At 39.1% G+C, this 12,089-nt stretch overlaps 1 protein-coding gene across 2 annotated transcripts in view; it reads right to left on the reverse strand.

The window, feature by feature from the left end:
- The window catches only part of LOC105481413 (phosphatidylinositol-4-phosphate 3-kinase catalytic subunit type 2 gamma), a 421,186-nt gene that overhangs the window by 305,821 nt on the left and 103,276 nt on the right, over positions 1–12,089 (reverse strand). For both annotated transcript variants that reach the window (XM_011741018.3, XM_024792846.2), the window contains one exon: positions 10,761–10,956. In XM_011741018.3, coding sequence (XP_011739320.2) covers positions 10,761–10,956 — 196 coding nt within the window. The remainder of the gene's footprint in view (positions 1–10,760; positions 10,957–12,089) is intronic.

Raw genomic sequence — 12,089 nt, forward strand, 5'->3', positions numbered from 1 at the left:
TCTAATGTGAAATTTGGTATTGGAGCCAAAGTTTCTAACAATACTTATTCACTTTGCAATTTTAAATCAAAGGAGAATTTATGTGCATTAGATTTTTAAACATTTAATGAACTCATAGGATAACTAACAATAGTCCTAATATTTTGTGGCAGTTCTGGAAAGTACATACTGTGTTTGAATATTTTTAACTTAAATGTAAAAGATGTTTGTACACAATATCTGATGAGCTTTCCAACATTAAACACACACACACACACACACACACACACACACACACACACCCCTCCTGACAAAACTATAAAATCTTGTAAAAAATCTTAATAAGTAAAAGCAACATTAATTAAAAATATTATATACATATGTATATATATAAGAGAAATTCTCTGCAAGTAGCAAATTTTCCCACATAATATCTAAACAGCAAACAGGTCTTCTAAAACAAAATGTTCTTAACATTTTGTGATATCTTTTTTTAGTTTTTATAGCTGTTATATCTTGATCTTTCATATGTACCATTGCCTAACAATTTAATGTGATAATTAGAATGAAAGAGTAGTGATACAGACAGGAGGCAGGGAAATACTAGACAGAAAAGGGCAGGGTCGCTAGCAAAGCCTCACCCTCAAGCCTGGACCTGAGGCCCAAAGTGAGAAAATGCCTTCCTGTTTTCCCGCTCGAATGTTACTTTTTGGCCCACCCCACCCCCTATCCTATAACCATAAATACCCCAGGCTCCACTGACAGAGGGGAAGCAGAGAAAGAAGAGAAAAAGCAGCCTGAGGTCAGCAAGAAGTAGCTTGACTTCAGAAGGGTGGCTTGACAGCAGGACCTTTCAGAAGATTTTGGCCAGGGATGGCCAAACTCCAGGGGAAGACCACCTTCCCACTCCATCCCCTTTCAAGCTCTCCATCTACTGAGCGCCACTTTCATTGGCAAATGAAATCCCCCACATTTACCATCTTCAATTTGTTCGTGTGACCTGATTCTTCCTGGACACCAAACAAGAGCTCAGGATACAGAGGGCTGTCACACTGAGCTGTTAAACACGTAAGATGTCTGTGGATGGCAAAGCTAAAAGTGTACTGTAACACATGCCCTCTGGGGTGCCAGGGATTGCAGGTACCCCCCAGATGCTGCCACAGGGCCACATGAAGTTCTATTCCTGTCAGCACCCAGAAGCACTTGTCCTGGCCCCTACACCCAATCACTGGCATGCTCCCCTTCCTGTGAGGCACTGAGAGCTATGGATTAAGTAAATGAGCCATCCCCTTCATGAATCTTGTGAAGGGATCAAGGGAACTGTCCTGTTTCATCTGGGGGCTTGCCCAGGATACTTCAGAAGGGTAAGCAAAATGGGGATTTGTCTCTCCTTGTCCTCAGACTTTCCTCTGAGCTATACCATTTGCAGGGGATAGGATGCAGCCCTGCCATCTCTCTCTTTCTTTTGGGTAAAAGGAATGTTGGCTCTGTTTCCCTTCATGGAGGTCTAGTTGTCATGTAGGACTGGAATAAAGTCCTGGGGAAACCGAAGGCCTCTTGCCAAGGCCACTCCTCAGTATTGCCAGAAGGCCACAAGACTAGATCTGTTCCCCAAGTGTCTGTCAAGGCATCAGCCAAGACCCCCAAAGTTTTCCTTTGATATCTTTCCTTCCTTCTTTTATGCTTTGAAATGGCTCCTAGCTCTTCTTTTATAATGTTAAGGGTTCTATTACAAACTTCAGCAATGATACTAGGCAGAATGTATGTTTGGTCCAGCCATCAGATGTGCAACTCAGAACAATACAATTTCCATATGTTCTTAGAAGTGTGACCCCAAACCCCAGTGGTCACACATGTGTGAATGGGATGGGCAGATGAACGGCGGTTCCCTTCTCATCCCCTCCCCTCCTGGCTTGGGTGCCTGGGCATGTCCGTAGCATGCATGCGCTGTGCCCAATAGCCAAGTGGGTGGTGGGAATCAGCTGTGCATGCTGCCCAGGCCCTAGGGTAGTCTTTGGGGCCAGGGACCCCATGCAGTCAGCTGGCCAGTGCTCTCTGCATGCTGTACAAGCCCATAGACTCTTTCCTCCCCTGGCCAAGGAGTTCAGCCCAGTTGGAACTGGGGGAGGCATACAATGATTAAAGGAACCTATTTGTAGAGAGCAAGAGGTTCTTTCCCTGGACCACCCCCATTTGCCCTTTAAACTGTTTTTGTTCTTTTTTCTTTTCTAAGTGAGAGGTTTGTTTTCCTACCTCAGCACTCTGCTATACGATAGGGAGGCAACAGAAGAGTGAGCCCTGCTGGCTGATAACAGCAAATTTGGCAGGACCCATTTGTAACTTAATCTAAATGGACCCTGAAATACCTTTTTGTCCCCAACTTGATTCCAAACTTCAGGTTGAGGCCCTAGGAAGGAAAAGAAGATCTGAGGGATCCAAGCAAGGAAACAGGCACAATGTAAATGGGCAGGACCAATTCCTGCTAATTAAGCCTCCATGTCATGGCAGGAGGCCATGCTCCATGGCACAGATAAGGACTGGGAAACCCAAAGGTTGCTGACAGTAGGGGGAATGGAGGCATGGGCATAAGTGAATGCGGATAATTCCTATTCTCTAGGACCTCCCTGCTTCATGGGTGCAGGCTGCAATGGCACCTGTGGGTGGTGTCCATCTAAGGTCACCAGGACTTGAGGATAAGAAGACGGAAGAGAAAGGGGCAATGCCTGCTTCCCCTTCCTCACACCTGAGTTTTTGCTGAAAGAAGGAAGGGAAATGAGGGGATGCTTATTTCCTTGTCTTTCAGAATGGGTAACCAACTGTCTTCACCATCACGAGTTTATACTCTTCTAGAGTGCATCCTGAATCACTGGGACTCTTTGACCCTCAGAATCTGGAGGAAAAATACCCATTAGCCATTTGCACAAAGGTTTGGTCAAATTATGAGGACTGGCTTGGTCTGAGGAAGGAACCATTCATTTCGAAACCATCTGGCAGTTGGAACTTTTCTGTAAATGCAAGGACAAATTGTCTGAGACCCCATATGCACAGGCTTTCTTTACCTTGCAGGGCAATCCAGACCTTTGCCAACAGTGTGGAATTGATCCACCCCTCCTATTGGCCATCTCAGGAGAGGCTGCAAGGGGCAATCTCAGGGAACTAAAGAAACAAACCCCAGAGGCACCTCTGGCCGGGGAGCCAGCTCCCTTCAGCCCTGCTCCTCCGGGTTCTCCCCATCCTCTCTCCTGCTTGCCCCCACCTAGAAATACTCACCCTGGACAAGCCCCAGTCTTACTTTTGCCCCTTCAACAAATGCCTGTTGAATTTGGCCCCAGTAAGATCCAGGTTCCCTTCTACCTCCAGGACTTAAGGCAAACTAAGGGAGATCTTGGCAAGTTTTCAGATGACCCTGACAGATATATAGAGGCTTTCCAGAATTTAACCCAAGTACTTGAACTCTCCTAGAAGGGAGTTATGTTACTTTTAAATCAAACCCTGACTAACACTGAGAAGCAGACTGCTCTGCAAGTGACAGAGTGATTTGGTTATGACCTTTGTATCACATATATGATCAGGGAAGGTGCCAAACTTTATCCAAATGAAAGAGGTGCAGTACCAATGGATGACCCTGGAATGGATCTCAATGATGAGATGGGAGAATGGAAGAAGAGACACTTTCAGGTGTGCATAATGGAAGATTTAGGTAGGACTCGCACCAAGCCTCTCAACTATATCGAGCTATTTATGGTAGACCAGGGATTTGATGAGAATCCCACTGCCTTTCTGGAAAGGCTGAGAGGCCTTGGTAAAGCACACATCTCCATCTTCTGATTCTGGTGAGGGAAAACTAACCATAAAGGATACATTTATTATACTCAGGATGCCTCTGATATAAGGAGGAAGCTACAGAAACAGGCCCTGGGAACAGATAGTACTTTAGAGGACCTCCTGAAAGTGGCCAACTCAGTTTTTACAGTAGAGATGGGGGGACACAAGAAAGAGGCAGAAGTTTTAATGGCCACCATGCAAACCTACAAACCCCAGAATTCTCAAGGTGTACCTGTTGACTGCTACAGATGTGGCAAGAATAGTTATCCCTCTTATAAAGTTTAACTGCTCCCATACAAGGTTTAATTTCTTTCACCAAAGTGAAACAGCTTGGGGTACAATGTTGTCAGCATATTTCATTTCTTATTTCTGTAATCTTTGGCACTAGATCCTTTCCTTGTATAATACACATATTTGATTCATGCATACTTAACCTTGTAAAAGTTTTTTTTTTTTGTTTTTTTTTTTTTCTTGTTTGCCTAGAGGCCATCAAACTCTGAATGGTCAGGCAACTGGAGCCTTGGACAATGGCTCCCTTTAGTCAGGGACCCTTAGGTAGACCTTAGGGAGGAATCTGACTGCCGTTTTCCCCAAAAACAATGCCCCCTGTCAGCAGGAAGTAGCTAAGATTGGTCATCTTCCATATTCTAACGGCACTAAGATGTGCCTCTTCAGAGGGGGAAAGTGATATGGACAGAAGGCAGGAAAATACCAGGCTGAAAAGGGTAGGGTCCCTGGTGAAGCCCTCACACCTGGACCTGCGGCCCAAAGTGAGAGCATGCATTCCTGTTTTCCTACGTGAATGTTGCTTTTTAGCCTGTCCCACCCACCATCCTATACCCACAGAAACCCCAGGCTCCATTGGCAGAGGGGTGGCAAAGCAGCCGAGCGGTGGAGTGGCAGAGTGGCAGAGCAGCAGAATGGCAGAGAAGGTAAGAAGAGAAGCAGCAGTCTGAAATCAGAAAGATGCAGCTTGACTTCAGGGGGGTGGCTTGATGGCAGGACCTCAGAGAAGAGTTTGGCCAGGGATGGCTGAACTCCAGAAGAAGACCACCACCTCCCCAGTCCATCCCCTTTCTAGCTCTCCATCCTGCTGAGACCCACTTCCATTAGCAATAAAATCTCCTGCATTTACCATCTTCGATTTGTTCATGTGACCTGATTCTTCCTTGATGCCGAACAAGAGCTCGGGATGCAGAGGGCTATCACACTGAGCTGTTAAACACTTAAGTCATCTGCAGATGGCAAAGCCAAAAGAGCACTGTAACAGATGCCTTCTGGGGCTCCAGGGATTTTGAGTACCCCTCCCAGACACTGCCATGGGGCTACACAGAGTTCTACTCCTGCCAGCACCCAGAAGCACTTGTCCTGGCCCCTGCACCCACTCACCTATGTGTTCCCCTCTCCCATGAGGGGTTGAGAGCTGTAGGCTGACTAAACAAGCCAACCCCTTCATGAGTCCTTTAAAAGGGTCATGGGAACCATCCTGTTTCAGTATCAACTCTAGTAACCAGTTAAGGATCAAGTACACTGAAGTATACTCACTTCTGCTGTGCTAAACAGAAGGGACTTTAGAGTAGAAAGAGGACATCTGGAGTTCTCGTAGATTAGTTCTAGAACTGTAATTTCTTCATCTGCAAAATGGGTATGATAGTGTTCTTGTGTCACTGGTGTGAGGATTAAATAAAACAGAGCTGGTCCTCTGTATCCCTAGGTTATGCATTCACAGATTCAACCAACCACAGGCCAAAAATATTTTTGGAATGACGATAAAAATAAAACAAAGGGATATGTTGTGAGAAATGCATCATTAGGTGATTTCATTGTTATGTGAACATCCCAGAGTGTACTTACACAAACCTAGATGTCTCAGCCTACTACACATCTAGTGTATATGGGATAGCCTATTGCTCAAAGGCTACAAACCTGTACAGTATGTTACTGTCCTAAAGACTACAGGTGGTTTTAACACGATATTGCCTCACAACACATTTCTCAGAACATAATTCCTCCAGTCATAAGCTATGCATGAGTGTATTCACATAGTTTACATTGCACTAAGTATTATAAGCAATCTATAGATGATTTAAAGTATACAGGATGATGTGCATGTGCTGTATACAAATACTGTACCATTTTATGTAAGGAGCTTCAGCATCTGTGACATTTGTTATCTCCAGGTGTCCTGGCACGAATCCCTTGCAGATAACAAGGGCCAACTGTAATGCAGGTAAAGTATTTTTCCCAGTGCAAAACTCATAGAATGTCTCAGTTAGTAGTAAGTACTATGATGAGGATGAATCAGAGGATCTAGGACTTGTTTGTTGTTCTTCTACCAGAATGCTGGTAGAAGATTTTTCTTCCTCTTTATTATCCTTGATTTTTATAAGCTGAACAAAACAAAGCAAAATGGCATAGAGGAAATGGTGGCATGATTGCCACATTAATTTTTAGTCTGTTATTTCTAATTTATGAATGTGAGGCTATATTTTTCACCTTAAGGATAGCTTTGACCACATTCCATATGTTTTATTATATATTTTTATTACCTTTAAGTTATAATGTTTTCTAAACTCCTTGACTAATAAAATTAAAAGTACATACTTAAATTTATGAATATATTTATCTTTTGTTACTGTTTTCTAAATTGCATCTCGGAAAGTGGATGAGATCTTTATTATATAGGTTATTTGAAATTTGCCCACTATTTAACATTTGGTCACTTAAATATTCTATATGTGCTTGAGAAGAATTTGTATTTCCCAATTATTTTCTGTAAATACAATATATATTTATTGGGCCAAGCTTGTTAATTATATTGGCTCACTCCTGTATTCTTCCTAATTTCTCATTAATGTATTAATTCCTGAGAGAGGAATATTGGTATCCTCCACTATCGTATTAGCCCCATCAAACTCTCTTTGGATTTCTGTCAATGTTATTACTTTGTTACATCTTTCTGGTGAATTGAATATTTCAATACCATGTCAGGACTTTATATTTAATGATGCTCTTGGTTCACAGTCCATTATGTTGGTCTATATGCCAATGTTTGGTTGGTATGTGCATCAGTATTTATATTGAAAGATTGTGCCTGTTTCCCACACATTCCTTAATGTGCTAATACGATAAACCAAGTTTATAAATTTGACTTTAGTGACATGAATAGAAGACATAAACTGCACACATGTACCTTTTAATGGCAAAGGTTATGGAACAAGAAACCTCTATATGCCATTCGAATCTTCCCCATAAAAAGGGCATCCTCTTGATGAGAAAGAATTTCAGCTTGCCCCTGTGCGCACAGTATCCCATAATTGAAAGCACTGTCAATCATTTTTGCATAGATATGCTTTATTACATAATACGGATTACTGTACACATTATGCTTTTTTGCATAATTATTTTTGCATTCTATTTATCAAGTAATGATACCATACTTTATGAGTGACTTAAGGGATTTTTTAAAATAATGTTTATTGACTTTTTAATGATCTCCTCATATAACAATATGATTCTGCTGCACTCTTATTAATCATTACTAAAAATCATTTTAACAATTGTCTAGTCAACCACTCTTACACTGCCACTAATTGCTCTGGATTCACTTTCACTGATGCTGGCCCTCTTGACCTCAGGCACTTAGCTTTGTACCTCTATTGTAATATTTTCTTGGCTTCCTTGGAATATCTCCTGGTCTACCTTCCTTTATGGGCATTGCTTCTTTATAGTTTTCAGCTCAGCTTATATTTTTTCCCACAGTAATAACCATGACATGGACTAAGTATTCCTGCTCTCGAGACTTATGTAACAATTTCACACACCAAGTATGACTCACTTCTCTATTCAAGGAATTTTATTCAAACATTTTTAACAAATCTTTGTCGAGTGCCTATTGCATGTCAGGACATGTTTTGGGTACTAGAGTTTTAAAAACCATAGTCTTACATACAAATGCGCATGGTCACATGGACATTGTAAAAGATGATTTGGGGGAGAACTAATAATATGTTATTATTAAGATAATGAACATCATGAAATATATACACAAAATGATAAATTTATCTCATCTTTGAGTGAGATAAAGGCACTTTCGATCTGTAGAGAGGATAAAGTTACGTAATTAAATTTCTATTCTCTATAATGAGAAATTTAGAATAAATATGAATGAGTTCTTAATCAGTGTAATGAATCAAGGAAAGAATTTGTTTAATCAAATTATTCTAAGTAAGATACATTCTCATTTGTCTTTGATAGCTTGAGGGGGGTGTTCCCTGAAGGCATCTATGGAGTAGATGATAATTCAGTTTCAAATACTCAGATTTGATGGTGAATGTTTCACTATTTTTTATTGTAGAGTCTTGTACCTTAAGTTTGTACTTTAACAAATTAGTTTCAGTTGCTGACATTAATTACGGTCATTTTGACTAAAGCCATCTAGAAAGCTATCACTTTGTTATTTTACCCCCTCAGTTTATCAGTGCGTATGCTTTTGGATACCTCTGGCCTAGTTTCTTCCCAGGTGTCTTGCCTCCAAGAAAGCCCCCAATGATTCTGCCTCCTGGTATGTGAACCCTTGTATCACGCTTTCCCACAGGGTACAATATGGCAGAAGTAGTGGTATACCACTTCCAGTATTAGATTATAAAGATTGTCCCTTCTGTCTCTGGAGTTCCCTTGCTCATGGACTCTCTCTCATTCCTTGGATCATCTGCTCTGGGAGAAGCCAACTCTATGGCCTGAGGACATTTGTTGAAAACTGAATAGCAAGGAATTGAGGGTCCCACACCTATACACCATGGGGAACTGAAGTCTTCCACTAACCACATCAATACCACCTTGGAAGTAGATTCTTCAGCCCCAGTGAGCTTAAGATGACTGTGGTCTCAGTCAACAGTGTGACTGCAACTCATGGGAAACCTTAAGCCAGATCCACCCAGCAAAACTGCTTCCCAGATTCTTGAGCCTCAGAATGTGAACTCATCAAAGTTTGTTGTGCTAAACTGCTAAGTTTTGGGGTAATTTGTTATGTATTAATAGATAACTTATATGCTAGGTCCCTAAGAAAATCTACAATAAAGATGTAATTTGTCATGAGATAAGACATCGTACCGGAGCCTCTTCCCAAAGAATTTTGACTGGTCTATGGATTCCTTAAGAGAGGAATAGCTTCATATTTTCCCCTGTGTCCAGCCCTTTATAGTTTGTTCCAGTAATGAATGGCTGGGATGATTTTGTTTCCTTCATCAGAGCCCTAAGTTACTTATTGATTATAGGAACATTTGCAGAAAAGCATTATTTTATATTTATAATTATATGTACATATGAACACATCTACCTGCATATAACAATATTAATAAATGTTCTATTTTTACTCGCACATAGGTACTATATAGAGACAGAAAAAGGAGAGTTAGTTAGATCATTCATACACAAACACACACACATGCATAAATGCACACTTTTTTATATTCCTATGCATTTTACATTTGTACACATATGTATATTTACACACATATGTATATATTTTACATTTTGCATTTACACACCTATGTATATATTTATATATATATTTATCCTTGTCTATCTACATATAGACACACATATATAAATGCAAGCCCTATACATATAGCTTTATCTGTATTTATCTGGCTATAGAAATTTTCCATGGGAATTCAAACTAAGGAGTATTTATTGTTGGTTAGAAAATTAAAAGAAAACATTAATTAGAGTAATAATTTATTTTACTATACATCAGCCCTTTAAAATTTTTCAGAAAATTAAAAAAGGAAAAAGAATAGAAATATTACTTCATGGATTCCAAACAAATATGTGTGTAGATAGTGTTTTTTTGTATACACACGTAAAATTTCCTCTTTAATTTACTCTATGAAGATTTACACAGTTTATTTTTTAAAAATACAGATCAAATAAAAATTGAATCTTCTTTTGCTTTTTTTTTTTTTTGAGACAGAGTCTTACTCTGTCCCCCAGGCTGGAGTGCAGTGGCACTATCTCGGCTCACTGCACACTGCAACCTCTGCTTCCTGGTTTCAAGTGATTCTACTGCCTCAGCCTCCCGAGTAGCTGAGATTACAGGTGTGTGCCACCATGCCCCACTAATTTTTTGTATTTTTAGTACAGACAGGGTTTCACCATGTTGTCCAGTCTGATTTTGAACTTCTGACCTCAAGTGATTCGCCCGCCTTGGCCTCCCAAAGTGGTAGGATTACAGGCATGAGCCACTGTTTCTGGCCAAAAATTGAATCTTTACTGAAATTATTTATTTCAGTTTTTCCTTGAGATGCTAAATGCAGTAAGTATAATAACTCCATTACTAAATTACTATCTTATCAACTTTAATTAATTATCTCTATATTACTGTAATTGTGTTATTGAAGAAAATATTACATAGTAGAGTCAACTTAAAATCTGGTGATATTCCATGCATAATTGTCATTCACTTCTATTGAAATGCAAATAATTCTTGGCTAATTCTCATTTTATCAAGGTACAGTTCTTGCAAAATACCACTGAAAGCTGGTGAGGATCAGAATGATTTTTTTTTCTATTTTTGAAGACTCTCCATCTCTCTGTATGTGTACGTGTTTTTGTCTTACTATGTTTTTTTAACTGGCATTAGCCATTTAAACCCAAACATGAAAAAGAAAATTTTAGAGCAGCCACTAAATAGAATGAGTATTTTCTATTTCCACAATGATATATTGGTAATGGCAATTGTTTAAATATGGAAAATGGAAGAAGAAAGAAAATTAAGTATTTATTTTGAATCTAAACATGTAAAATGTGATTTTAAGAATATGGATAAACCTATGCTGATTAATTCCAAATTTTATGACATTTTTGCTTCTGCATGTAAGAACATGACAAATTGCATTCTACTTTAGAAGCTATGTGAAAATGAACCCTTTTGTGAAAAACTCACCACCACTCACCTGTGCACCCAGGTTTCTGGAATGTTGTGTGCGGCATACACTGTGAAGCTGAGGTGGGAAGGAAGCCCGGGATTTAGATAGGAAATGCATCTGGGTACATTTACAGGCTGAAAATCTGCATAAAAGCTGTTACAATAGACATTGATGAGCTGGTAGATGGATGTGGATAGTTCAGTTGTTACCTTCTCTATCAAGCCTAGAAAGTAAGAGGTAGAGATTAAGTCACTAACAAGGGCCATATTAGTCATAGGCCATCAATTACAGCTTTGAAATTTCTTATAATACAATTTAAATAAATTTAATTAAAGTGACCCTTTACCAACTGAAGACAATTAACTATCTGTACCTCTGAATGCAACCTGGCTTAGTTGCTAGTAGATTATTTATCAATAAGCTTTCTGATCTCCAGCTGCAGCAATCTTCGAAACATGGTCTTTTCATCACAATTTGGAATTTTAAAAATTATTAATTTGACATTCTGATCAACTGTAATTTGCAATTTTTTTTTCAGATTTGTGATTGTTTAAAGTTAATTTTCAGACAAGGAATATTTTTTCTACATGACTTATAAGTACATCAAACAAATTCTATCTAAAGAATTAATCATAATAAATTTGATGATGCTATCATGTTTACCATTAACTGAACACTAATCATATGCAATGCGCTGATATAAAAACAGAATGAAAATAGTACATGGCTAGGATTTAAAACCAGCTTGAAATGAAAGATTTATGATGTTTACTGTATCTCTTCAAAATCAAAGCCTTTCTTGAGTTTTGCCATTAGTTATTTAAAAGGAGTCACTGGTTATTCCTAAAAGTGATTTGTCATGAAAGAAGAAAAATTACTAGGTATAGGGGCTAATAGTTTTTCTCTGGCAGCTAAGTAGATATTGAGAACAAGTAAGCACATCATCAGAAATTGTGTTTTGCTTTTTTTTTAATCTGCTGTGATATGAATCCATGTGCTGTTAGTCAATAAAGTTGTTTATTCAAACACACGCAATTATTTATAAGTTGTTTTTAAAACATGCAATTCCCTATATAGTAGTTCAGTCTTAACAGTACTTTTGCTTTCCACAGTTTGTTACCCAAAGTAAACTTAAGTTAAAAAAAATTAAGTGAAAATTCCAGAAATATACAATTTATAAGTTAAAAAAACATGAATTGCCTTTTGTTTCTAATTGTTTGGAAATGAAAATAGCACAGAGCTAGATATTTCCTTTGATAATCTACAGTATTCCAGCACACAGGCAGGTGGATACTTCAGGAAAGTGGCCAGCTTGACATGGAGCTTCTTCCCACATCCTGTCTGTGCCTCAGTAGC

The sequence above is a fragment of the Macaca nemestrina genome, chromosome 10, assembly GCF_043159975.1.
Source record: "Macaca nemestrina isolate mMacNem1 chromosome 10, mMacNem.hap1, whole genome shotgun sequence".
NCBI classification, from domain to species: domain Eukaryota; kingdom Metazoa; phylum Chordata; class Mammalia; order Primates; family Cercopithecidae; genus Macaca; species Macaca nemestrina.